This window comes from Corvus moneduloides, chromosome 17, assembly GCF_009650955.1.
Source record: "Corvus moneduloides isolate bCorMon1 chromosome 17, bCorMon1.pri, whole genome shotgun sequence".
Lineage (NCBI taxonomy): Eukaryota > Metazoa > Chordata > Aves > Passeriformes > Corvidae > Corvus > Corvus moneduloides.
In genome coordinates this window covers 2,207,769-2,229,495 of record NC_045492.1, presented here as the reverse complement: position 1 = coordinate 2,229,495, position 21,727 = coordinate 2,207,769, and the positions used below count along the sequence as shown (strand labels likewise).

The window sequence follows — 21,727 nt, the reverse complement described above, 5'->3', positions numbered from 1 at the left end:
GTTGGTTTGGAAGGGCCCTTCAAACTCATCCCATCCCACCCCCAGCCATGGGCAGGGACACCTTCCACTATCCCAGGTTGCTCCAAGCCCTGTCCAACCTGGCCTTGGACACTGCCAGGGATCCAGGGGCAGCCACAGCTTCTCTGGGCACCCTGTTCCACTCAACGTGCTCAGCCCAGACATTGTGAGAATATTGGGAATATCCAGCTAATGCACAAGTCTAGTAAAAAGCTTGACCAGGTTACATTTTTATTCTTAGTGGACCTTTGTGCCCATCCTAATGAATTATTTCCTCACCATAAATTAATTTACTGGCATGGCAACATCTGGGAAATGTTATCAGCCTCAGTGGGGAGAGATGAGCACAGAGCTGGAGCCCAAGGTCATGAAAGGAGTCTGGGGAAGAGCCATGAGATGAGCTGCTCCTGAATCCCTTGAATTTTTGGCTGGTACAGTAAAGGCCAGTGCTGTCACCCACCCACAGTCCTGCTGCCCACTAATAAGTTCTGTTGTCAGCATTTTGCTGGTGGGAGGATGCAGCCAGGTGCCTCTGGATTAGCCAGGGTGTGTAAAATGTCTTTGCAGCTGGCCTGGTGACCTTCTGACAGCAGGAGAGAATTCACAGGCAGAAGGTGGAGACATCAAGACATAAAATTAGGGACAATGGGGAGTTGTGTCTTTGCCCCTTTGAAGTGAAACAGGAAAACCTGTCCCTGCTCCCTGCCTGGGACGTGGTTTAGGGTTTCATATCTCCCTTACAGAAGATGCTCCTGTTTGCCTCATGCAAGGCACATCCTGCTCCCAGCCAGGCTCTTGGAGCAGGACAGTGTGAGACAGGTGGGAGCAGAGCCAGCTCCCAGCACAGTTCCCGAGCAGCATCCTGGCCGAAGAGGTCGGTCAGGAAAAGTGTCTGATGTGCTCAGGGGCTAAAGAAGCCCAGCCCAAGGTGGGGTGAGCAGAGAAGTGATAATTGAAGGATCTAAGCAGCCTGCCCATAGCAGGGAGTTGGAACGAGACATTTTCAAGGTCCCTTCCAACCCAAACCGTGCTGTGATTCTGTGAGTATGGATCCACTGGGGAGAAAATGTGACATTAAAGATCACTTAAGACTGGAGCCAAACTGAGATCTTGCTTACAGTGAAAGGCTGTGAATTTGCATCAGAATACAGGAGCAGGGCTTTGACAGGACAGGCAGTTAATTAAAGTGCATCAATTAAACGGGGCTCCTCCTTCTTTTGTCTCCCATGGGAGGAGGTGCAGAAAAGGTACTTGTTAGAAAAATAGATTTCAATAAATCCACGGTGTTACAGATAACATCTGGAGAAGCACAAAGGGCAGGGACCTCTGCTCTGATGCTTCAGGCCTCTCTTTCCCAGGAGGAACACTCAAGCTTCCAGCTGAGCCGCTCTACCTTTGGCGTGAAGTCAAATGGTTTGGTTTCTCCAGGATTCCTGCCAGTCTCTCCCAGTGTCTCCCAGTGCTCAGGGGTCATGCTCACCCCCTGGGTTTTTGCCCAGGCTGGGGCACTATCAGATCCAAGCTCCCAGCTCACATGGAAAGCTGGAGAAGTTCTCAGCGCAGAGGGACACATGTGAGGATTCTGATTTGGGGCTTCTTCAGATGGAAAAGCCTCACCCACAGAAGCTGTTTTGGGAAGGCTTGAGCCCACTGAGCTGCCTTGAACTCCATTGGAGACTCCCCAGCAGCTCAGAAGATGAACTCCAGGTTTCCCTTTCCTTACATCGAGGAGCATAATGCATCCATAAGCTCTCCTTGCCCTTCTTTGACTCTGCTCTCTGCAGGTCATCTGAAACCCTGAGCATTAAAGGGATTTATCACATTGCTCCTCCTGGTGCTGGAGCACAGAGAGAGGGGCTGGGAGACCCGAGGGAGAGCAGAAACCCTCTCCCACCTGACTCAGCTCCCAAGGCAGACATCAGCACCTTGATGTCTCTTGATGAGGGACAGGACCCCAGGGAATGGCTGGAGCCGTGTCAGGGAGGTTTAGGTTGGGTATCAGGATCACCTGAACCTTGGCTGTGCTGATGATTTTCCCTTCTCCCTCCTTGACTCCAGCACCAGCCCTGCCCCACAATTTCAGGGACCATTGCTGGGACCATTTCAGGGGCCATTCTCTTCCTTTCAAACCCCTTGGCTTCCCTGAGATGCCATTTCTCTTTACCCGTTTCAAAAGTCAATTTGTCAGAGAAGTTTGAGGGGAGAGACCAAGAGAGAACCCAAAGGGAACAGGAGTTTGGAAGTTGCACCACCTGATTCTCTCTGAGGCACACTGCTGGTGTCAGCCTTTTTTATGGACATGCAGAGCTGGTGCCATCTCACACCTGCTCCACACTTGTTCTTAAATGACACATAATTATGATAGGCACTGCAAAGATGGAGCTTTATCCCCAACTAAATGGCATTTCGTGTCTTCCATCTCCTGCCCCAGCTGAGGAGCAAATCCCTGGAGAGCAAGATCTTTAACGAAGTAGGAGGTGCCTGCGAAATTAAAGGTGAGCTTGTTTGCTAGAAGAAAATCAGTGCTGATTCCTGGTGTTTCCAGAACAGTGGGCTTGTGTGTGATGCCCTGGGAGTGTTTTCAGGTGGCTGGAAGTGCTGATGGCAGGATCCCAGGTCAGATGCCAGAGCATTCCATGTGGGATAGCTGCTGCTCGGAGGTGTCTGGATGCCGCTCCAGCACTGGGATTTACTTTTGCTCTTTCCTTTTCCTGGAGTCCCCAGTTGATCCTGGTGTCAGTGGCACAGCCCAGGGGAGGGAGAGAGGCAGCCCTGGCCCCATGTGTCCATCCTGCAGCCCTTTGGCTGAGCAGGAAGGGCACTTCTTGGAAACCCCCCCCCCAAAAAACCCATCTTCTTACAAGTCTCTGCCCTCAGCAGTGGGTATGGAATCGTGGCTTTAGGGAGGTGAGGAGGTGTTTTTGTCAGGGTGTGATGCTGGGGTGACACTCACTGTGCTGTGTTGGACACTACACTCCAACCCCACGGCTGTGCTGGGCACGTTCCCTTTGCTGCTCCATCGAAGTTTAGCCCAGTGTGTGGAGTCCCTGCCCCAGGGATGAGTCCTGGGTTCTGAAGGGTCTGTGATAAATCTTAGTCAGTATCTGCACTGTTCCATCCCTTCTTCCCTCCCCCAGCTCCCTCGGAATGCCATCCAGCCCCGTGATTTATTGCCCTTCAGTGCGTTTCATTTGCTCTTGGAGAACTTCTGTTTAATTTTTATGCCCGTTATCATTCAGGGGGAGAAGGGAAAGGCTTGGGGAGCCCAGAGTGAAAATAAACCAGCACATTTCAGTGCAGTTACTTTGTTCAAAAGATGCTGTGTTTTGGCAGAGTGCTTGCCTCCATTCTCCTTCACTTTTGCATTGTGGGTTGAAGTAATTCTACAAAAATCATGGGATGGGGCACTCGATGGATCAACTCCAGCCTTGCAAGGGCTGGGCTCAGCTGCTTTTGCTGCCCGAATTCCATAGGACTTGCACAGTAAAGGGGAATTCAGTGTAAGAGCAGGGAATGGCCTTAAACTGAAGGAGAGTAGATTTAGGTTAGAGATTAGGCCCTGGCACAGGGTGCCCAGAGCAGCTGTGGCTGCCCCTGGATCCCTGGCAGTGCCCAAGGCCAGGCTGGACACTGGGGCTTGGAGCAGTCTGGGATAGTGGAAGATGTCCTTTTTTCAACTCCCTTGATTTTGCTCTTGGTGAGGTTTTACTGTGGCACCTCTTGGCTGCTTTCACTCCAGGTTATCAGTCAACTTCTTAGGCCTCACCCAGGTGTAACTTAACATCCTTAGGGGCACAAAGGGCTGAGCATCCATGCTCTGCACCCTTCCCTGTGAGGAGCAGCACTGGACACCCTGTCTGGACCAACACTGCTGCTCCAGGAGCTTCTGCCTGGGGGTGCTGAGGGTGACCCAGTCAAGAAATGCCTTAGAAAGTCCTGCAGTTTCCACTTCTCAATCCTGGGTATGGTCCCACCTGGCACATCTCTCATGCTGGGCAGGTCAGCCAGGTATGTCAGCCATGGCAGGGAAAGGAAAACACCTTAATTTGAAGTTCCAGGAGGATTCGGGGCATCTCGGGGGATGCAGGGGAACTGATTTAAAGCACAACATTTCAATTCCATCAAGGAATAGTTTCAAGTTGGCCCAACCCAAAGTAAAATCTTCAGTTTCAAAAGCACATTTTCCAAATATTAAATAAATAAATAAACAAAACTATGAAAAAGTTTTGCTCTGGGATATTTCACTTTGAAGAAACTCTGGTTTTTCCCTGAGCAAATCCCAGCCATCGTGACCAAAAATCCCTGCCTGCCTCTATCCTTGTTCTCTGCCAGCATTAACCTGATGAAGCAGTTTTTGTGGGATTTCTGGTGCCTGAGCCAGCCTGAACCACCCCCCCAGTGCTCAGCCCTGGGAACATAACCACCTCTGTCTGCTCCGCTTCCAGCTCCGTGCTAAGCAGCTCAGCGTCTTAGCTCAGAAAGTCCCGGCTCTGATCCTTGCAGACAGCAGCAGCTTTGCTTTCCGGCACTGCACACCCTCACAGAAAGTCGTGGATTATCTGCTTACCCTCCTTCCATGTCCTGCTTCCTGCAGGGTGAAGAAGCACAGAGAGGAGCTGCGCCTGCTCCCGCTCTGGGAACGGGGAGAGCGACAAAGCCCAAGTGCCCAGCCAGCCCTGGTGAGTGACCGTGTCTCCGTGTGCTCTTGGATGTGAGGAGTGGTGGGGGAGATGCCTGTGATTCCCAGCTGTGGGACTCAGCAGTGGGATTTGGGGCAGGAGAGGTACAGCTGCTTTCGTTCTGGGATCGGTCTGAGGATTCCTCCCTTGGAGGCTGCTGAGAGAGGCTGATTTTCCCTCCCCCTGGCCTGGTGTGGGTGTTCAGGGAGTCAGAGGTTGATGGATTTGCTGAGCACCTGCCCCTGTCCCTGGTGCTGTTGGGGATGGAATCGGGAGCACTTTAACCGCAGGCAGGTGGTGGAGTCCCCACCCCTGGAGGTGTCCCGGGAAAGTCTGGATGTGGCACCCAGTGCCACGGTCTGGTTGACAAGGTGGTGTTGGGTCAGAGGCTGGACCCAGTGATCTCAAAGGTCTGTCCCAGCCTAATTCTATGGTTCTGTGAGTCTGTTATTACACCCTGTGGGTTGTTCTGGACACGGGTTTGGGCATGTCTGCATTTTAGATTCACTGCTTGTGGTGCTTCTCAAAGTTCTGTCTGCAGTTTGTCATGGTGGAGGTGAAAACAAGAATGACTTGTGAGTAAGCTGGAGGTGGACTCTGCTCCTGACTCCCCTGTGCACATCCCAGAGCAAGGGGGTGGAAGTGCTGCCCGTGGGGAACGCTGTGCTTGGGGCAGGCGAGGTGCAGAGCTGGTGTGTGGGGGCTGGGTGTGCCCAGAGTTTGGTCAAACCTCTGGTGCTGCCTCTGCACAGGGGGAGCAGAGCAGGCAGCCCCTGGGACATGGGCTGGGAGGAAACATTCCCGTGGTATTTCCTGGAGCACCAGCACGCTGGGACTGTGTTTGTCAGTGCTCAGGCCAGGACGGAGGAGTTCCTCATCCCCAAAGGGTACGGGGGTGTCCTCAGGCCACAGTTTAGGAAGATAACCAACTCCAAATGCCAGCAGACTGTCAGGACATGAGTTTAACATCCCCCAGACCTAGCTTGGCCAGGGGGGCTGAGCTGAAAGCACCTCTGTGAAGAAGAGGTTTTATGGAGGGATGGGAAGGGATTTAGGAACAGGTCCAGTGGCAGCATGACCTAAGGGTTGGGAAATGCTGGCCTGGGAATGACTGTGGCTGTTGGAAACTTGCTGTGCTTCCTGAGCAGTGAGGTCAGGGAGGGCTGGAGCTGGGAGGGCTCTGCCTGCTCTGCTGGGAGTTTTGTTGAGGTGAGAATGGATTAGCAGGGAGTAAAACCTCGAGTTTGCTTCAGCAGAGGGTAAAGATTTCAGGGTGTCCTCGTTCTGTGCTCAATTCATGGCAGGAAGATGCAGCAGTGTAAAGTTTTCAGCAGTGGATTTTCTCTTCCAGTTCCTGGGCAGATGGATTAAAGCAGAAATTACAGATTAACAGGGTGGTTAAGGAAGGGATCTTAAAAACCATCCAGTTCCACCCCCTGCCATGAACAGGGACACCTTCCACTATCCCAGCTTGCTCCAAGCCCCCTCCAAGCTGGCCTTGGGCACTTCCAGGGACGAGGTTCTCAGTTTCCAGTTCAGCAGGGTTTGCAGAACTCACATTTTAATTGGTATCACGGTTGGAGTTTTACTTTGGAACTTGCAGAGAAGAAAGGAAAAATAAATGTGATCAGATAAAAGTTCTTATCACAGAGGCAGGAGCTCTGCTGTTGTGTGATGGACCCCCAGAGATACCACACACAGTAAATAAGGATCTTAGTTGGAAATCTAATCCAGGAAACTCCAAATAACAGCAGGGAAAAGATTCACCTGAACTTCTTCAAATCAAAATGAGGCAATTGAGGGAGAAAGGGAACTTGGGTTTCATCAGATTTGTCCAAAACCATTTTCTGTTCCAGCTTAGTGTACCTGCCCGTGGTGGTAGGAAGGATATTTTGACACAAAATATTCTGGCACACAGATATGTTGAATAAATGACCTGGCTAAAAAACCCTTTTGTGCATGACTAAGACAGCTCCTGTGCCCTAATTCCATAGACCAGAATTTAACTCAGCAAATGAAATTGCAGGATTTGGCAGCATTGAAGAAATACATGTTTTTTACTTCGAAGATACTTTTATTAAGAACACTGCAAGAAATTTTTCCAAGTTTTGTTTTGGCTGTTGGCATATCCACTAGAGTTTTAAAGTGTGGACCCTTCTTTTTGTACAAGGTACTTGCTGTAAGGGGAGGAAGTCTTTTATCCAACAAGTTCTTCCCTTTCTCAGGACTCCTGAGCCCCTGAACACTGCTGGCTGATCAGTTGCTCTTTCATTTTTCACTTCTGCCTGCACTTACTGATGGCACACAGAATAAAGGTTGATTCCAGAAGGAGCTGCAGAGCTCCCTGTTCCTTGGGAAATATATCAGTGGGGAAATATCTGTCATTCAGGCAATGGGAGAAGAACACAGAGAGCGACTGGAGAACAAGGAAGGCTGATGAAAATGCCCATTACTCCAGGAATGCAGGGAAATTGTTGGAAATAGCTGGTACTGAGTCCATCCTTACAGGGCTGGGAGTGCCCCGTAATGAGAGGACACAGAGCATCCTTAGGTGGCTCAGCAAAAACGGGATGGCTGAAATTTCCTGGCTGTCTCAGAAGAAGCCCAGGGTGGAGGGGGCCAGCAGGGCTCTGAGCACAGATAAATCCAGACTCTAATCACCTGCTCAGGTCGTTACCAGCTCGGGCAGTTCCTGTCCTGCCAGGATTAGGGGGGCCCTGGCGGCCCTTTAAGCTATGAGCTGTGTGACCTTCTTAGCACCCCGTGGGCCAAGGAAGGAAGCGATGTAACAGGTTCTTAATTTGGAGAGCACCAGGTCAGGAGGAGGTTGCAGATCCTGGAACCCGGTGGGGGCAGGAGCTGGGAAGGGCTGCAGGACGTGACCCTTACAGGGCTCGTGGTCAAGCCCAAAAAAAAGCCAAACTCTGGGATTGAGTTCCCCTCTGTGCCTAAGGTGCCTCTGTCAAGGGATGGGTGGTTGGATCACTCAGGTTGGAACTCATTCCAGAGGCCCCACAGGTGTCGTGAACCATCAGAAACCATCAGGCTGTGGAGGACATGAGCAGAAATTCCCCCCAAAACACACTCTCCCCAGTCTTTATCTGCTGTAAAAAAATTCACAGACACAGTTAAAGCTCACATTCTGAGTAGGCTCCCTGGAAGGACTGCCCTTGTCTGTGCTGGGAATGCTCTCATGGCTCGTGCAGTACTCGGGCGTGGTTGGCTGGAGGATGTTCCCAAGGGTCTGGGAGAGGTTTTGGCTGGGACAGGTTCACTCTTGTCCTGTGGGAGTGAGCTGTGGAGCCCACCTGGCAAAGGCAGGGTGGGAGGAGAGCTCTCCTCACACAGAGATGCCGGTCCCTGACCACTCTCTGCAGGGAAGCAGGTGAGTTTTGGGATGTTCTTGGCACAGTCTGTAGTGAAAGCAAAGCGCAGAATCCCACAATGGCTTGGTGTGGAAGGGACCTTAAAGCCCATCCAGTGCCACCCCTGCCATGGGCAGGGACACCTTCCACTGTCCCAGGCTGCTCCAAGCCCCCTCCAAGCTAGCCTTGGACGCTCCCAGCATGAGGGGTTGTTTTGTTTGAGGATGATTAGGGGTCATTTAGTGTTCCCACACACCAGGAGTGGGGTCTGCAGGCTCAGCTCTGAGTGTTGTCCAGGGGTGGAGCCATCCCCTCCCTGTGCCCCCACTGCCTGGGGGAGCTGAGCTGGGCTGGCTGGGAGCTGGGACCCAGGCAGTCTCAGCAAGGATCAGGTTTTCCAGTGAGAGCCAAGTCCTGACACACTGAGCTGCCATTTTTGATGCTGAAGCCTTAGGAGCGGGACACTGGATGAGTGAGGGAAGAGGAGCTGCTAATTAACCCATTACAAACACCCTTGTGGCTCTGTCCCTGGGCTTACTGGGGCTTGGAAATAAGCAAATGAACTGCAAATGAACTGCCTGAAGCTCTCAGCTGCTCTTCCCAGGCAATAGGAGAGATGCCAGGTGATGGATGCAGGACAGGACCCTCCTGCTCAGGACCTTGATGGTGAGTGGAAGGTTGTGTGGCTCAACAGGAATCTGGGAAGAGCAGAGTACTGGGTGTTATTTAAGGGATGTAAGGCTGAACAGAAAATCAGCAGAATCATGTTTGATTCCTCAGACATGAGTTCCCCCAGCAAACACAATGCAGTGCTTTGCACCACACCTGCTTTGGGATGGAAAACCTGGAGAAAGCACAGAAACTCGAGCACATGTGGAACTGTAAACCTGTACATTCAGGCAAAGCTATGCTCAAAGAAAGCCATGGGTTAAAATAACACCTATCCAATGATTCATCTCTAGAGCTGAGATGGTTTTCTGTGATCAACCCAAATGTTTGATTCTTTGAAGAGCTGAGCAAGCGGATCATAATGAACACTCAGTTTTCTGCAAATCTTGATCTTATTGAAATATGATATCGATTTAAATTATCTGACTGGGGGATTTTTGGTTTTCCTTTTTCACTCCTGGATTTCCTTTTCGAAATCATCTGTTTCTCAGAGCTTCTCAAGACTTGGAGGTTAATTCAGCTTAAGGTAGTGCGTGAATGAAAAATGTAAAATCTTTTCCCAAATAACTGCTTGTGCAAACACCAGACAGATGATAGCACGAGTCCCTTCTTCTGCCATGGCTGTGCTCAAACTTTGGGTGAAAGTGAAGTGGCAGAGCATCCTCTCCTGACTGGGTGCAGCTTTCTGGCTGCATTCCTGAGTTCTGGAGCTGGAATGTGAGTCAGAAAGGAGGGAGTCAAAGGGGTGCCTTAAAACGAAGGTACAAAAATAGATCTCCCTGCACGTCTTTTCTCAGCTTCCCCTTACAAGGGTGTATTGATGTGTGCTGGATGGGATATGATGGCTCTGGCCTTGGAAGATGCATCAGACACGATGTGTGAGCATGGATTTTAGGGGTTTTTTTAAGGAGACAAATAAGGGTTAGCAGGAAATGCAGAAAAGGTAAACAGTGAGGTGGCCACAGTCCTTCATCTGTAGGAATCCAGGCCTGAGATTTGCTTCCAGCTCGGCCTGAACTGGAGATTTCAGGAAATGAGCCAAAAAGTTGCTTATTTTGCCATTTCATCATTAGATGTGCTGCTTCCGTGAGGCACTGACCTTTCACAGGCAGTGCTGTGACAAAAGATGTGGGGAAGCCTCAGGGACCTTGTGCTGCCTGGAGAGGTTGGGCTGTGCCATCCAGAGGATGGGAGATGATGCCACAAGCCCTGTGTTTATGATGAGCTGTCTGAGGTAGGGTGTTGGGGTTTTTTTCTGCTAAAATCCTTTCTTTTTAGTTTCTTCCTGAGAGTGGAGGTTCCATTGGAAAAACAGGGTCAGTGGATCAGTGGGGCTGGCCTTGGGATGTGCTGGGCAAGCTCGGAGGACTGATGTGGGTCCCCAGCTTTCCTCTGGTAGGTGAACTCTGTAGAGGCTCCCCAGGGAATGGGCACGGCCCCGAGGCTGCCAGAGCTCCAGGAGCGTTTGGACAGCGCTGCCAGGGATGCCCAGGCTGGGGTTGTTGGGGTGTCTGTGCAGGGCCAGGAGCTGGGCTGGATGATCCTGTGGGTCCCTCCCAGCTCAGGACATTCCATGATTCTTTGGGACAAACACTTGATCGTGGGCTGTTCCCACCCCCCTTCCCAGGGGAGAGATGCAAAGGGACCAGGGCAGCCTTGGTCTCTTGCCTGTTTTTCCTGTTGTACTGGGGGAAAAGCCTTGTAATCAAACCTTGTTCCATTCCCCCACACTTATCCCTAAAAGCCTGGCTTTGCTGTGCTGTGTGGAGCCAGGACACCTGCACCCTGTTCACCTTCCATGGGTTGTCTCCCCAGAGAATCTTGGAATCATTACGGTGGGAAAGGACCTCCAAGATCATCAAGTTCAACCCTTAACTCAGCACTGCCAAGCTCATCACTAACCATGTCCCCAAGTGCCACATCCACATGTTTTTTGGATACTTCCATGGATGGTTGACTCCACCACTGCCCTGGGCAGCCTCTTCTGATGCCTGACCACCCTTTTAATGAAGAAATTTCCCCCCATATCCAATCTGAATCCCCCCTGGCACAACTTGAGGCCTTTTTCTCTTGTCCTGTCCCTTGTTTCCTGGGAGCAGAGCCCAGGGAGTTGTGGAGAGCCAGAAGAACCCCCCTCCTTTCCCCTCTCTTTACATCACAGCTTCCCTGAGCCTGTCTCTGCTGCCTGTTAGGAGTGGCGTGCAATGAACCATCCCTCAGCTTCCCACAGTTCTGGTCTGAAGCCAAGGAGAAGTTTGTCAGGGCAGGGAGAGGTTTGTGGGCCACTGAGCTTTCTCTGCTGTTGTTAATTATCCATCACTTCTTGCCCTACTTTCCCTCCAAGCCTTCCCTGCCTGCTCAGTGTCCGCTGGGGCTCAGCAGAGTCCCTGTGCTTCTCTGGGCTGGGTGGCTCAGCCCCACAGAGATGTTCTGAATCTGTTCCTTGTCCGACTTTGCCTGTCACTGTCTGTGCCTTGATCTTCCTTGTACCTAGATCCAAAAAGTCTGCTTCATTCTTTTTTTTTTTTTCCCCCATTTGCTTGTCACAGCTTTGAATGCCTTTATTATTCCTTCTTCCCTCCTCTGGCAGAGGTGTCTCTGCTTATAATCTTCTTAGCACTGAGGCAGCCTGTTCATTTCAAAGAAAGCTGCTTTAAAGGCAGGTGTGAGCCAGACTTGGCCGATTCTTTCTTTTCCCCTGTGGCTTGAAGGGCCTGAAAATATTCCTGTAATCATTTCACAGAATCCCAGAATGGTTTGGGTTGGAAGGGAGCTTAAAGCTCCTCTCATTCCACCCCTGCCACGGCCGGGACACCTTCCACTATCCCAGGTGATTCAGGGAATGGGCTGCAGGGCTTTGGGCTGGCCCCATGCAGCTCTTGGGCGATGGGCCCAGGACACAAATGGGACTTCAGGCAAGTTCCCCATGCTCGAGGGAGGTGCCTGAGCTGTTCTCTCTCCACCCAGGCCTTGTCCAGCCCTGGCTCTCCCAGTGCATGGCACTGCTGTGTTCACAGTGCAGCAGCTCCGTGTCCAAGGGCTCAGCCCAGGGCAGTCCTGGAGGGAAGCAGGGTGTCCCCCTGTGCACTCACACCTGCCATTCAAGCCCTGATGGCCGCTGGACCAGCAGGGATGTGGATGTGAGGCTGTGCTTGTCCTGTGGCCTCACCCAAATGCTGCCTGTCCCACCAGCCTGCAGAAGGCAGCGGGATGCATCCACCCCATGGATGGGCCAAACTGGGCTGCAGCAGCCAGGGCTGGTGAATTCTGCTCAGGAGCTGGGGGATGCCTGCAGGGATGGCTGCAGGGAGCCTGGGGGTGCATTTGGGAGAGCCAGGGGGGAGTCCTGGGGGCAGCCAGCTCCAGTCTGCCCTGCCCAGCCCTTCCCTGTGTCGGTGCAGACAGTTGGGGAACACACCCAGGGAAAATGCCCCACCCTGCAGCAGCCCCGTGGCCCTCCTGTGGGGCAGAGGGGCAGGGGACAGCAGCAGGCAGATGGAGGGACTCAGCACCCTGCTGCATTTTGGCTACAGAAGCCAAGGAGTGAAGTTTGCTATGCCAGCACCTCCTTCTGCAGGAGATTTCTTTTCTTCTCCGATGCTTTGCTGCTTCTCAGAGTCTGGAAATGCATCTGTGTTGTTCACCTGACCCTTCCATGCGGTCACAGCCTTTACAGCCTCTGCCTTGGCTCCTATTACACTTCCCAAAGCCTCTTCATTGCCTGGCTCCTCTAATCTCTCCAGAAGCACCCATGTTTTATGCCTTGGTTATGCCTCCCTTCCTTTTAATTAATTTTTTACAGTGCCTTGCTCGTCCCCATTGCCCTTTTTGATTTAATTTATTGCTCACTAGCCATCACAGCACTTGGGCAAGCCTTTAATTTATCTCTTCCTGTGTTCCGTGCCCCCCCTCTGTCCTCTCCCAATATTGATTTCTCCAGTTTGATTTCACCCTGCGCTTTCCAGCGTCATCTCCCACCCTTCCCTCCCACTCAGAACTGCTTGGATGATTTCCCCCCCCCCCCCCATTAGTGACCTTGCTGCATTGTAATTCCTGGCCTAACAGGGCTGGGATTGCTGCTTGTTGCATCCCTCACTTCCTTGGGCTTGGCTTCCACCCCAAATGTCTCAAAATTAACTCTGGCTAATTCCCATCCCATTGCTGTGCTAAGGTAAAGGTCCTTTCCCAGATGGAAGGGCCTGATGGCCGTGACCTGGTGTAGCTTCTCTGCTGAGTTTCCTTCAGGCAGGGAGGTGTTCCAGGGACAGGGATGGGTCAGACTTCACTTGGTTCCAGCTCTGAGCAAGGAGGGAAGTCTGTGCTCCCAGCAGCTCTTTGTTCCTGCCATTATCCTGGAGATGAGGAGGTGCAGCCAAACCTGCCCTGGGGAGGCCTGGCTGCCCCCAGCCCAGCTCTCCCGCTGCTCTGGAGCTTTTTCCTGCTCTGCATTTAAACTGTGAGGAAACTGTGGAAGGAAAGAGGGATTAATTACTTTTCTTCTGCCTTTTAGCTGCCCTGTGGCTGCCACAGTCCAGCTCCCCAGAGCTCGGACAAAGAGGGAACCCCCAGATTTGCTTCATGGCTGTGAGGAATTGAGGGCTTTTATTGGCCACCATAAATGGTCCATTTGCTTAGAGAGCAGTCCCTGCCATTACCCCAACGGCTTTGGAAAGCACAGTACTGCAGAGACTCAGGTTGTTTTGTCATCTGTGGCCATGTGATTTGTCAGCTGAGCCCAGAAGTGGGAAAGGGGTCAGAGGATGGGAACCATATGTTTATTAAAAACACACAGCAAGGCAAGATCGTGAGCTGTTACCTGCTCTCCTGTAGAACAGGCACAAAACACAGCAGGCTGAGGCTCAAAATAGTGGTTATCTACATAGTTCCCTGTTCCTGCTAAAAAATACTTTGGTTAGAGCTGTGCTTGTATATGGGATTTCCATTTTCATGGGATATTGTGTCACCGAGCTGGTTCTGTCTGATGGAGAACCAGGCTGTATAAAGGGGGTTGAAACTGTCTTTGGCAATGGACATGGTTGGATATCATGCCTTTGGATATTGGGAAAAGGTTCTTCTCCGAGAGGGCACTGCCCAGGCTCCCCAGGGAATGGGCACGGCCCTGAGGCTGCCAGAGCTCCAGGAGCTCTCAGGGATGCCCAGGGTGGGGTTGTTGGGGTGTCTGTGCAGGGCCAGGAGCTGGACTGCATGATCCCTGTGGATCATCCCTCCCAGCTCAGGGATATTCCATGATCCTATCATTCCACCTCCTGACTCCCAGGGCATCAAAGTGGTAATCCCTTGAGTGTAACAGCCCTGGGATATTATCACCTTATGGAAAACGAGGGAATACAAAGGGCACTGCATGGGTCATGTAAAGTTTTGAAGATCTCAGGCAGACTCAGAGGAGCCAAGGGAACATTGCTGGTTTAATTGGTGGCTGGTTATAAATACTTGTAGTTCCACAGTGGGGTATTGGCATGGTTAGATTTGGTTAGGGAATAAAATGTGGGAACTGTAGGATTGAAATGCCCATGGCCTGGAGGAGCTGGCTGCTGCACTCAGCAGAGGTGTGTAGGAAACCTGGGAACATTGACTTTATTCTATTAACTCTCTTTTAATCTTTTCTCTTCCTCGTTCTCCCTATTTCCCATTCTCCCCTCTTCAGCTGAGTTTGGCACTGCAGCTAGGATCACCCTCTAACTCCTGAAGGTAGGTCAGTTCCCTGATGCTGCCAGGGAAATCTGTAGGTGTCTGTGAGGTGCTGGCCCTTTTTCCAAATTAAGAAGCTCTCCTTGTCCATCTTTGACAACTTTTACCAATGCACGAGAAAAGGAGAGCTGCTCCCTTCTCCCTCTGTCTCCAGATCCAGAAATACCCTTTTTTCATGGAGGAACAGCCCCCCATCCTACCCACCCTTACCTTACCCTGCTTTTTACAAAGGTGTGGAGTGATAGGAAAAGGGGGAGCGGCTTTAAGCTTAAGGAGGTCAGGGATAGGTGGGATGTTGGGAGGGAATTCTTCCCTGTGAGGGTGGGGAGGCCCTGGCACAGGGTGCCCAGAGAAGCTGTGGCTGCCCCTGGATCCCTGGCAGTGTCCAAGGCCAGGTTGGATGGGACTTGGAGCAGCCTGGGACAGTGGAAGGTGTCCCTGCCCATGGCAGGGGGTGGAACAAGAGGAGCTTTAAGGCCTCTTCCAGCACAAACACTTCAAGCATTCCATGGTAGAGCAGTTTGCAGCACTTTGGGAGGATTTGTTTCCCAACTGTCAAAGGAAACTTTTAAAGAAGCTGGAGACCTTTTTTGAGGGGTCAGTCAGTGACACAGTTTGAGATTCAAAGTGAGACTGCAACTTGAGCAAACTCCAGAACTGGAGAGGAAAACTGTGCTTTACTGCTAGACCTCAAAGAGGGGATCCTGCTCTATTTCTTGTGAAGATTGTTTGGAGACAGTAACTGACAGACAAGGATGTGTTCGGATCTGTTTGGATAATTTATCTTCCATTGTGAATTGTGGTTCTTTTGTGAAACACCCCAGGCCCCTCCAAGTGGTGATTGATTCAATCCATCTGCCTTCCCCTGGGAATGACATCTCTTCCCCTCTCTGTGGGCTCTCTGCAAACAAGGAGCTATAAATAAACACCAATATCTCTGTTTGCAGGGGGTGGAAAACTGCACTGGAGCTTTGCCTTTGTACTTGTGAATAAAAATGGGCAGGTAGGAGATGCTCCAAGCCAAAGCCAGGCAGAAATTGGGAGCACACATAGATGCTGCTTTGTGGCACATGAAATCTGCAGAACTGTAAAATCAGGTGATATTATTTTGTAATTTGAGGGAAAAGTGTGTAAGGGGTGGAGAGTTTTTGATACGGACCCAGCCGAGTCTTTTAGTGAACTTTTTCTTTCTCATGCTCACAAGCAGAGAAGAAATGCTGGAGTTTGTAGTGCTGGGAGGTCAAGGTTTGATGGGCTGGCAGAAGTGATGCACTGGGAGGGGGTGGAGGAAGCTGCACTTGCCTTTCCTGGCTGTGGAAAGTCTGCTGAGACCCATCTGCAAGGAGATTTGGGGAAAAACCTTCTTGTAGGGTCCTGGTGCCTGGGTGGTGTCTCTGGTGCCCTGTGTGATGCAGGGTGGAATTAAGGGCTGGACATGGTGTAGCAGCATTCATTGGAGCTGCTGGAAAGCTGATGAGCAATGTAAAATTTGGCTGGATTTTGGCTCCAGGACTCTGTGGTGAAGGAATTCCCGTAGGTACAGGTACAGCTCACAGGCACACTCGGTGTGGGAAGCGTGTCCAGAGATGGGAACAGAGCTGGGAAGGGTCTGGAGCCCCAGGAGAGGCTGAGGGAGCTGGGGGGCGCTGAGCCTGGAGCAAAGGAGGCTCAGGGGGGACCTTGTGGCTCTGCACAAGTCTCTGACAGGAGGGGGCAGCCGGGGGGGGGGTCGGGCTCTGCTGGCAGGGAACAGGGACAGGAGGAGAGGGAACGGCCTCAGGCTGGGCCAGGGGAGGTTGAGATTGGATATTGGATATTTCCTTCCCTGAAAGAGTGGTCAGGCATTGGAACAGGGCAGTGGTGGAGTCTCCATCCCTGGAGGTGTTCAAAAAATGTCCTTGGGGATGTGGGTTAGGGGTGGGCTGGACAGTGCTGGGTTAATTAATGGTTGGACTCATTGGATCTTAAAGGGCTTCTCCAACCTTAATGATTCCATGGTTCAGTGAGCCTGAAGGATGAGTCCATGGGGGTTGTCCTGCTCAGAGCCAGCTGCAGAGTCCCTGGTGCTCAGATAAGTGCTGTTCTGTCACTCTACAGGGCAGTTTTTCTAAGAGGAATGACCCCAGAAAATAGTCCCTGGGCTTTTCTCTACAGTGGTGCCATTTCTTCCTCCTGAGCATTTTTCCTCAGAGCTGTCTCCTTGGTGAGCTGTGATCCATAGATCAGGAGCTCCATCCTAGAGCCACATGTGGCGAGAAAATCCTTCACCATCTCTTACCGACATCGATGGAATCTCGACAGAAAAGCCAGCCCCAGGAGGGGCTCTGCCAGCTGCTCTCTGCTGCCCTTTCTATCCTGCCTTCTAAACTCCCATCCAGGGAGGGATGTCCCAGCTCTGGCCACAGGGATCCAGCTGGTCTCAGCCCTTCCTGCACACTGGTGAGTGTCCTTGGACAGCCCTGCTTTGGGGCCAGCACAGCTCCTCAAATGTAAGGAGAAGTGTCCAGTGTCAGCACTGGAAACCATTCCTGAAAGGAGGATGGGAAGTGGAGATGGAGCTCCTGCCTCTGGCCCTTCCTGGGAGCCCCCTGCAGAGCTGGGGGGGAGCAGGGAGTGTCCTGAGGGCTGATCCCAAGGTCCCTCCACCCTGAAAGCCTCTGCTGGGACTGGTGCTGCAGCAGCCCCAAGGGTGCATGAGGTCTGAGATCATGGAATCATGAATGGTTTTGGAAGGGACTTTAAAGCTCATCCAGTCCCACCCCCTGCCATGGGCAGGGACACCTTCCACTATCCCAGGCTGCTCTAAGCCCTGTCCAGCCTGGCCTTGGACACTTCCAGGGATCCAGGGGCAGCCACAGCTGCTCTGGGCACCCTGTGCCAGGGCCTCAGCACCCTCCCAGGGAACAATTCCTTCCCAATATCCCATCCATCCCTGCCCTCTGGCAGTGGGAGGGCATTCCCTCTTGTCCTGGCACTCCATCCCTTGTCCCAAAAAAAGCTCTCTTGGAGCCCCTTTAGGCTCTGGAAGGGGCTCTAAGGCCTCCCTGGAGCCTTCTCCTCTCCAGGTGAACACTCCCAGCATTCCCAGCCTTTCCCAGAGCAGAGAAGCTGCAGCCCTTGGAGCATCTCCGTGGCCTCCTTGCCACTTGTTCTATCAGCTCCATTTTCTTCATGCCCTGGGGGCCCCAGGGCTGGAGGCAGCTCTGCAGGTGGGGTCCCACCTGAGCAGAGCAGAGGAGGAGAATCCCCTCCCTTGAGGTGACCCTGAGCTGCCATTGCCATTGCGACAGAAGTAGGGCACTGCTGCACCTCAGACCACTTCTGATGGGCTCAGTGAGTCCTTCTCACATGGGAACTTCCTCTCTCCCTCAGTGCCCGTGCTCTGCCTCACCTCATTTCACTATTTCCAGAGTGCCTGCAACAGTCCTGCAGTCCCTCGGGATGTTTGTCCTTCTTTGCCTTCATCTTCTGCATCCTCTGTGTGTGCTCCAGTGCCAGGGCTGCTGTGCTGGTGCAGAGCAGCTGTTCCCAAACTGGGATAACATCCCCGTGCATTCAGCTGACTTGCATTTCCTCCTTACCCTTGGTATTAATCCCAAACTTGCAGAATCACCAGGTATTAGGATTTGATAGAGACGCTGCTCTTTGTGTGGCGAGACAGCTGATGGAAGTCTTTGTACTGCAGGTGGTGAGCTGCCAATCCATCTAAAGCCAGGCTGTATTAGCACTCTGATATCAGAAATATCCCTCCTGATAGCAGGAAATCTGCTTGGGGAAGCAGAGTGCCCTGCCTTTGTGCCTGGGCTCGTGTGTGTGCCCTGCCTCGCTGGCTCCATCCGAATCTGCCAAGTCTGGCACATCCAGAATGCCTCCCGTGGATCTGGATATTGCTGTGAAAGGAAAAGAGAGGACAGCATCCCATTTCCAAAAATGTCAGGCTGCAAGGGAGGAGGCAGGAGGAGGGCCGGGGCTGAGGGAGCTGTTTTGGGGTGTATTTGCAGGACTGGGGGCACTCAGGAAGTGACACCCACCCAACAGAGGTGCTCACTCCTTGTTCCTCCACCCTCTCCCATATTCTTCTTCCATGCTCATCCTCTCCCTTCCCTGGTGTGAGACAAGGCCATGACCCTGTGGTCATTGTAGGGTCCTGAGCCTCCCCATGGCTCAGGGATGCCATATCCAGATCCTTTGCCAGGGCTGTGAAAGGGATGCATGGATGTCTGAAGTGTGATTTGGGCTGGTAACTACACCACTGGTATTTAATACCAAAAACCTACCTTCTGTTGGGCCACTTCCATTTTTCAGTCCTAGGAATAATCAGAACAGTAGGCAGGAAACAAAATGCATCATTGATAAAATGAAACTCTTGGGGTTATGGTGGGCAATAACATTTGCAGGAAATCCTTTTCCCCTTTTCTTACTCTAATTCTCCACAGTGACCAGGCTGGTTTTCCCACCTGGTTCCAAAGAGCAAACACAGCTTAGTTCAAGGTAAATCCTGCTCATCCCTCCAGGATCCATCATTCCCTTGCCCTGTCCCAGATCCATCACTTGTCTGGTGTTTCCAGCCAGGTGCCCAGCTGAGACAAAGGGCTGGGAAGGAGGGATGGGCTGCTCTAAAAACCCCAGCTGTGATGATGGAGCAGCATTCCGTGTGGTGAGAGCAGTCTGGGCAGAGGAGGCAGTGGATAAATACGGAATATATTCTATGAAGTAACTTGGTGATTCCCAATTAATACCCTAATTGCCCCTTTTTTTAATTATTGACTCCAAAATTACCGAGCTGAGTTGCAAATGCTGCAGAATATAAAAAGGAAGAAAGGACTTTTTATTGATATTTTGGAATTACAAATTATGTTTGTTGTGAAAAAATGAGAAACCATCTGTTTAATTGGTCGTAGGATGCAATTTGTGAGCACTTAGGTAAGAAAAATACAGCTATCTAGGGGATCGTTAAAGATCCCTTTCCTCTGAATCAGCAAAGCTCAGAGCTGGGGAGGAGACAGATCTATATTCCATAAAATTCAGAGTAACAAGGAGCTCTGTCCGAGGGATTGCTCTTGGCAGGGGGAGAGGTGCTGGCTTGGGTGGGATGGACAGACAGGAAGAGAAAGTTTGGGGGCTCAAAAAGAGAAAGAAGAGGGTCTCCTGGCTTAGGAGGCCTGATCCTATTTCATATTCCCTGCTGGAATGTGGGGCAAGCCCCCTGGGTCACAGGAAGTTTCTGGCTGCAAACAGAAAAAAAAAAAAAAAGCCCTGGGATTCTTCTAATGGCTTTTAGAGGACAGAGGGTAGATTTAGATGGGATTTTGGGAGAGAATTCGTCCCTGTGAGGGTGGGGAGGCCCTGGCACAGGGTGCCCAGAGAAGCTGTGGCTGCCCCTGGATCCCTGGCAGTGTCCAAGGCCAGGTTGGACAGGGCTGGGAGGGAATGTGATGACGGTGTCATTCCCACAAAGCCCTTGGAAAAACAGCACTGGGAGCTTGCTGTTGCAGGCAGATTCGTTAACAGCAGTAATTAGAAGTGAAGCCTGTACTGCAGGTGGCAGAAGCCTCTGGAGATTCAAGATCACATTCGGACTGAGAAAGGCTCTGCTCTCACTCACTGGATGAAGGACAGGATTTGGCACAGAATTTCTTTGTGGAGAAGGACATCGGGGCTGTCTGGTGCCATCATTTTCCATCGTCAGGGGGGAGAAGGGAGATGCTGAGGGGGTGGATGGCACTGAACTGAGGGGGTGTGGGGAAGCAGGCAGGGAGAGCTCAGGGAAAGGCGTGCAGGGATAGAGACCTGGATCTCGTGGCTGCTGTCCCCTCTGCAGGCTTTTCCTCCTTGTATCTCCTCACCTAGAGCCTCCTGTGTGCCCTGTGGGTCTGGCAGCTCCTGCCTGCAGCTCCTGCCTGCCCTGCATCCCCCCTGGAAGCATCTCTGTGGCCTGCTAAATGTGATGGCAGATCAGGTGTCTGCCCCACATCCCTGCCCCACCTCGTCACCATCTCCTGTCCTGGTGCCAGTGAAGCTGATGCTGACTTGGACACCCTCATGCTCACCAGGTGTAGGTCTTGTAGCACCAGCAGGGCAGACCTGTGCCACCCCAAGCTTTGCAGTCCCCCCAGGCTCTGTGCTGGTCCCCGGGCTCTGTGCTGGCCCCTGGGCTCTGAGCCTGCTGTGCTTTTAAGGGCTTGGAACTGCACAAGGAATGGTGGTGTTGGAGCAGGGCAAAATTATAGAATCTGGAATGGTTTGGGTTGGAAGGGACCTTAATGATTATCCCATTCCACCCCCTGCTGTGGGCAGGGACACCTTCCACTATCCCAGGTTGCTCCAAGCCCCATCCAAGCTGGCCTTGGACACTGCCAGGAATCCAGGGGCAGCCACACCTGCTCTGGGCACCCTGTAGATTGCTCACCCTGTAGGAAAGGTCCAAGTTCCAGCCCTCCCTGTGTTCTTGTGCCATGGCCAGCATGGGAGAGGCCACCAGGCACTCTGCAAAGAGGTGATGGAAGGAGAGGTTGCTCCTGGTCTGCACTGGGATGCTGCTCTCGCAGTGCTTTTCCTCACTGGAAAAGGTTTTGCAGCTTGGGGACCCGTTTCCCCCTTTGGACTCCCCATTTTCCTGCTCCTTCAGGCTATTCCTGCCTCTGTCTGGCTCAGAAACTTTGTCCCCCTGACCCTGCAGCCCACCCTCAGCCAGGGCTGTGCCACCCACTCCAGTTTTTATCGTGCCACAGCTGGGTTTTGTTAAACCTTCACCGTCCCACTGCAGCACCTTGGAAACACCACCATTTACAGGAATTCCTCCCCCCAGGGCTGAGCTCGAGTTGAGGAGCAACTGTAAATCCCTCCTGTAGGTTTTTTTTTTCTTTTCTATTTGTTTTACCCAGATCTAATCAATGCTATAAAGGGCAAAGCAGCAGTTTTGTTTATTTATCACGGGGAGCAGCACAGCAAATAGTCCAGCACTTGGCAGTTTGCTGACCAATGCTCCCGATAATCAGCGTTCTTCAGGCTCTTTGCAGGGAAGTCCTGTGGAGTGGGGATACATCAATAATGCCATGATCACAGAATTTGATGGGAAGGCCACCTTTTGTAGATTTCATAGCTCTCCATAGCAATGACATCGGGGATTCTGTTCTACAGAAGACAAATGAAAAAGGTGAGTTTCAATTCAAGTTTTTTAGGTTAAAAATTCCTTTTTCAGTGCAAATTGACATAGAATCATAGAATCACAGAGTGGTTTGGGTTGATAGAGACCTCAAAGGTCATAGAATCGTGGAATATTTGGGT

The 21,727-nt window shown here is 51.9% G+C and overlaps 1 protein-coding gene across 4 annotated transcripts in view; it reads left to right on the top strand.

Annotated features, from left to right (window-relative positions):
• RALY (RALY heterogeneous nuclear ribonucleoprotein) overlaps nucleotides 1–21,727 on the top strand; it is a 118,269-nt gene that overhangs the window by 36,981 nt on the left and 59,561 nt on the right. For 3 of the 4 annotated variants that reach the window (XM_032126833.1, XM_032126832.1, XM_032126834.1), the window contains exon 2: nucleotides 4,613–4,697. Coding sequence is in view for 1 of the 4 variants with exons in the window: in XM_032126831.1 (XP_031982722.1) it covers nucleotides 16,727–16,879 (153 nt within the window). In the remaining 3 variants the exon portion in view is untranslated. Of the gene's footprint in view, nucleotides 1–4,612; nucleotides 4,698–16,653; nucleotides 16,880–21,727 lie in introns of those variants that run through there. The other variant, XM_032126831.1, reaches the window with a different exon arrangement.